Here is a 6000-nt window from a genome sequence, read left to right as displayed (position 1 = left end):
CAAAAATTGGTAAAAGATATAAAAATATGCTCCAATCTTATAGCCAAAAACAAAATATTGTATTTAAGCAATGTCATAAATGGGGCTATTTAACTACAGTGGGAGTGTTACTTTGATATCCTCTTTCTCAGATGCAATAATATTCCATAATCATGTACATACAAGGAGAAATATACACAATATAAAAAACAATGATGTTGCTTATTCAATGTACTCTATGTTGTATCTGAATGTCAAAATAGCTCACAATGCTCTGGAATAGAATATCATCAGACATTTATTTGTCCAATTTATAGTTTCAGCCAAGTACATACAGTGCATATACCATGTTTATGCTCGGTAAATAACATTTAGGTCCTACTATACATTAATCATGTTTGAGAAGCTACATAAAACCCAAGCAGCGTGTTGTAAATGCTCCTGTCAGTGTCCAAATGGCTAAAGTAACTCTGCTGAACATGCCACAGTGATGTATGTAAACGTCTTGATCATGTGTTGTATGGAAGTCTGTAGAAATACAAAGCCAAAAACAATGTTGTGGCCTATTATTTTCCCTGCAATCCTTGGGAGCAGACATGTAAAATGGTTTGATGATTTACATACACTAGAAAAGTCACATGTCACATACTGTCCAGAGTTGGTTCGTTACTTGATCAATTGCTAAACCCCTCCTCCAAATGATGAGTGTTCAACTGAAATTTAACTCAAGTGTTAGTTGGTCAACGGGACAGCTTCTGTATTCATCCCAGCTCAAAGGGTGGTTTCCATTTTTTTCATTTCCAAAATGTGTCGGAGGATTGCAATAAATGGGCTGAACGGTATTAGCTCTTAGCTGTTAACGTTAGCATACTCAGCTAAACTTACTTTTGTAAGTAAGTACTTTTGCTTTGTTAGCTAATACCAAACGATAACAATGTAATAGTTTGCGGGCGAAAGTCACATGAAGACAGAACTTTGAAAATACTATCAGTGTAATCAATTTAATTACACGTAAACAAGACTAAGTTGTCAAGAATCACTACAGTGTACAGTTTAAACTTGACTGGTGATGCAAGTGGCAGCCATGTTGGATTTTAGCTTGGACTACTGAAGTTCCTCCGAGTTTCAGAACTGGAATTCCAACTATAGGGGGCATTCCTGATGATGTATCACACTGGCAACTCTGAATTTCAGTCTTTTGAGATCAAATGGACACATCATTAAACATGGTCTGAATCAGCAGGAGATGCTATTTGACGTAACGTAGCCATGAAATACGTAACAAAAGTCCTTATTCTGACATATCATACTCACTGGATGGATGTGCTGCAGGAGAGAAATTAATTAAAGTTTTGTCTTTTGTCTTTTAAAAGCCAATGTTTAAAACATTATCAATTTGGGGGCGGCAGTAGCTCAGTCCGTAGGGACTTGGGTTGGGAACCGGAGGGTCGCTGGCTCAAGTCCCGGTGCAGATCAAATCTGGAAGTTGGTCTGGTAGCTGGAGAGGTGCCAGGGCACTTCCTGAGCACCGCTGAGGTGCCCCTGAGCAAGGCACCGAACCCCCAACTTCTCTGGTGTGCTCTCTGCTTAGCAGCTTGCAGCAGCCCTCTCTGACATCTCTCCACCAATGTATGTCCACAGGTCCTGTTTGTGCATGCATGTCATTCGGGCCTATGTGTGTGAGAAGCATGTCCTTATAAACAACAACATAATCCTGAATTTCCCTCAGGGATTACTAAAGGATATCAAGATAAAAAAAAAATCAATTTCAATCCTGACTGTCTCTGGTCGTAATGACAGCAGTTTGGGGTGGAGGGGGGCTTAGCAAATGTCAATTTTAGGCGCTCACACTCTTGCAAAACATGTGTTGACAGTTTCACGACTGAGGCAATAGATGGTAACACTGAACTGACAGAAAATGAAGGTTGGGAGCAATGGAGGTGTAAGTAACAACAGTTAGCTTGTTTTTCTTTCATCTGCTCTTGTTTTTTTGGATACAGTGCAGCAAAGTACATCAAAACAAAAAAGAAGACCACAAACAAATCCTTCAGGTGACACTTTAGCAGCGTTCCAAAGAGAATCATGGAACATGGCTTTGATGTCTTAACAATTACAAGTATGTACAATCACTAATGAGTGGATTTCCACAGCAGCATATGAGCTATTTTTTTTTTTTGATCTCTGAGTATCACTCTGTTTGCAATAACAAGGTGTAAAAAAAAGGGATGCTAAAAGCCTGGTGCTGTGTGTTTTAGTCTGAATGTGTGAATATGTGCAGTGTGTGTGAGTGGGCCTTTGCTTGTGTGCTTTTGCCGGTGGTGGCAATGTGTGTTCAGTAAAGACAGTTTGGGCGCACATGTTCTTACTTCTCTGATGTTATGGGTCATTGGTGTTCACCCTTGAAAAAAACAAGGCTTTCAAGTGACTCTTTTTGTAATTTACTGTATATATCCACAACCTTTCATAAAAATGTAAAACACCAGATTACATCATTATCAAAACATACACGAACCACGGAGAAGACTGAATAACACCAAAAAGGCTGCCCAAGTGATAAAATGTTGCCGTTACTGAACTGACTGTGACTTTTAAGCAAACGATCCCACCTTTAGCCTCAACACACAAACAGACATGGGTGGAAACTCTGAAAATCTATGCTCAATTACATTTTGTGTGTACCTTTTCAAGAGCCACCAGCTGTGTTTTTTTGGAATGTAGTCCTTTCCCCATTTCTGCCTGACACATAAGCTTTAAATCCATGTTTTTTTCCCCCACCAAAGCCACAGGGGACACACAGCCAAACTGAGTTAACACGTACAGAAGATCACTGTTTAAGCACAAAGCTGCATTGCAAAGAAAAAAAAAACATAAAACAACAAAGCTTCTCAAAAATCCATAAAAAAAAACAAAAAACAAAGAAGGAATCAAAAGAGAGAAAGAATCCAGAAAGAATAAAAGTACAACAGGTATTACCGAAAAGTAAGGATATAATTTCTTCTTTTGCTTTTTCTTTTATACAAATGTGTGTCTGTCAGTCCATTTGAGCTTGTTGCTGTGATGCAGCGAGGCTACAAGACGCCCAGCGAGGATAGCGCATGCATGCTGCAGTACCACAGCCAGAGCAGGGGGGGCAGCAGAGAGGCCAGGCCTGCAGGCCGTCTGGAGACAGCAGAGTCCCTCAGAATGGCATTGGATGTGCTTGGACCATCTATCTGAGGGTCCTGGGAGAGAGGGATAAGAGGGAAAGAGTTGTTAAAGTCAAAAAAGTCTACATAAGACCTATTCCAGTTTGCATCTATTATCAGTGTTTGTAAGAATCAAAAGGAGGTAGAATTGGTTCACCCCTATTTTAACCCAGATTCTTGAAGGAAATACTGTAGAAACTGTGGAAAACAACACAAAATGTTTTGTAGCTGAAGGAAAGATTTCCTTTTAAGCTATGTGAACAATGACCTGCTGAGAATATTAACTTAATCCTCGGCTTAATTGGCAACATTACAACTATTTTTCAGCTTTCTTATTCTTTGATTTGTTCTATCAAATAGCACATTGAAGCCAGGCAGTTCTACCATCCCAAAGTTTGATATTCATTCATTTCTACCAGCATAATTAATGTTTGGTGTTAAAAAAGGGAAGCCAGCTTTGGCATACTGATTTCTGTCATTTTAATTTTGTTCAAAAATCACGATGAATAGGAAGCTTAGCATTCAAAGACAAGTGAGTCAGGATTAGAGATAAGTCTATTAGAATTAATCATCACATTGACCGGCAGCTGTGCTGCAGATTATTCACCACAGTGACTCTAAGAAACACTTTTTTCTTATTAGAAATACACATCAATCTATCCATATGTATGGGTTTGATAAGTAATTCTGTGTGATCTGACCTTAAAGCGTATAAAGCTAAGTACGTATTCATTATCCAAATAAGATTAACCACAAATCATCTTGGAAACATTGTATATTCAGAGACAAAAAGTCGTATCACTCATTTGCGTGATCTGAAAGTCCGATTGTGGGATAAGGAAGATGACTGACATGTCTCAGCTGTGGCAAGAACCTCTTGATCATATCCACAGCAGATTTTGGATAAATTCATGACCACTTGATAACAAATGATTAAAAGTTTTTTTGTTTTTTTACTTATTACAGATCACAAAAGAAATTGTATTTCTTTCACCCTGTGTATTTGTTTGCCACTTGTTTTACCCAGTGGGACATTAAATTGCCTTAAGGATGCAGTTTTATTCATGTATAAAATATTGGGAACCCTTAAGGCCAAAATACTTTCTAATTCAATGCTATCACCTATAAAAACTTCTATATAGTCATCTTTTTTTGTATTTGTCTATGTGTACATTTGCATGTGCCATCATGCGTAAATGTTTATACAGAGCTTCACGAGTCTTTGGCTTGCTAATATAGCTGCCAGCTAACGGCTGGGTCATTTCCTCCAGACATGTCCCTGCCTCTATTAAATGTCAGTCCAGTGCATATCATGGCCTTATTATTGTACAATGACATTTGCTGTGAACTTTAAAAGCCAGTAGATAAGCAACAATCCTATTCCAGCCTCAAAGGAACTACAAAGACCAGGAGTTTAAAAAGGAGGCAGGGAGGATTGCCCTGGCAATCACTCTCTGTTGTAGGTCAGAGACTTTAAACAGTAAGTTTGGATAACAGTTTGTGATTATTTGGTAATTTGGGAAATTGCCTTGTGGTAATAAATAAAGTTGTTTTCTGAGATAGGTGAGAGAGCTTAAGAAGTCATCACCCCAAAAACATTCTAATGAGTTTTACATGCAGTGATATTGCATTCACTGCGGAATTTGTAGTCCTGAGTGAATACATAGAGTCGTCCAGTCATTGCAAGTCTATAATATTAATCTATGTATTTTTTGTATTCTTTTAGAGGTCCAGAAAAAAAACATTGGCTGGCATTATTAAAGACAACTAATTCAATTTGCTATGTTACAGAGAAATACAAACTGTGAAATAAAGCTTTCTAAATATACATTTTGCCAGCAAATTCCAGCACATAATTCCCTCCATAATCTGGTGTATGAGACATACTTGTTATACCTTTTTCTCTTTTTAAAGTAGGCTGCATACTATATACAGGCGTGACCAATATAGTAAAATAAAATGCTAAGACGTGCTTTCATGACTGCAAGCGCAGCCACCACATCACCAATTGCACGCAGCATGATGTAGAATTACATGTGGAGTTCCACAAGGCTCCATCCTGGGACCTTTTCTGTGAAACATCTACATGCTCCCACTGGCTCAGATGATTTAAAACATTTATATAACTTACCATAATTACGCAGATGACAAACAGCTCTACATTACAATATCACCAGGAGACAATGGCCATATACAACCACTAGGTAAATGCATTTACAAAAAGAAGTAGGGGCCAAGGAGTAGCGATTACAAGTCAGCATGCAGCTTAAAAAAATCACTGACAAAGTCCTACATGTGGGTGTCATTATGGACTCTTATCTGAATTTTAAGAACCAGATAAAGACAATTACCAATAACCATGCCTGCTATCACCTGAAGAGCATATCATGAATTTATTGACTTAGGTCCCAACAGGACCTGGAAAATCATTTCCATGCATATATCGTCAATAGACTCCAAAACTGTAACAGTGTCTTTACAGGTCTTCCTAAAAATATTAAACAGACAACTGCAGCTTATTCAGAAGGCTGCTGCTAAGTCCTCACTGTGACCGAGAAGGTAGATCACAACACTCTAATTCTGAGGTGTTTACACTGGCTTTTGGTATGTCAATGAATAGATTTAAAAATACTATTGCTGGTGTATAAAGCACCAAATGGTTGAGGGCTAAAATACATTAGGGACCTTCTGATATGGTTTGAAGCATCCAGACCAATTACAATAAGTTTGTGTTCTCTCCTCAGAGTCGGAACCACACATGGAGAAGAAACATTCAGTTTTTATGCTCCATACAGTATATCTGTAACAAACTCCCTGAAATGTGCAGCACTTTGAA

At 38.3% G+C, this 6000-nt stretch overlaps 1 protein-coding gene across 2 annotated transcripts in view; it reads right to left on the bottom strand.

Moving 5' to 3' along the window:
• Window positions 1-2401: 2401 nt before the first annotated feature.
• The window catches only part of gfra1a (gdnf family receptor alpha 1a), a 96484-nt gene continuing 92885 nt past the window's right edge, over window positions 2402-6000 (bottom strand). For both annotated transcript variants that reach the window (XM_061040396.1, XM_061040397.1), the window contains one exon: window positions 2402-3200. In XM_061040396.1, coding sequence (XP_060896379.1) covers window positions 3048-3200 — 153 coding nt within the window. In that variant the 3' untranslated portion in view covers window positions 2402-3047. The remainder of the gene's footprint in view (window positions 3201-6000) is intronic.

Source organism: Labrus mixtus, chromosome 6, assembly GCF_963584025.1.
Source record: "Labrus mixtus chromosome 6, fLabMix1.1, whole genome shotgun sequence".
Taxonomy (NCBI): Eukaryota; Metazoa; Chordata; class Actinopteri; order Labriformes; family Labridae; genus Labrus; species Labrus mixtus.
This window is presented reverse-complemented; position numbering and strand designations above follow the sequence as displayed.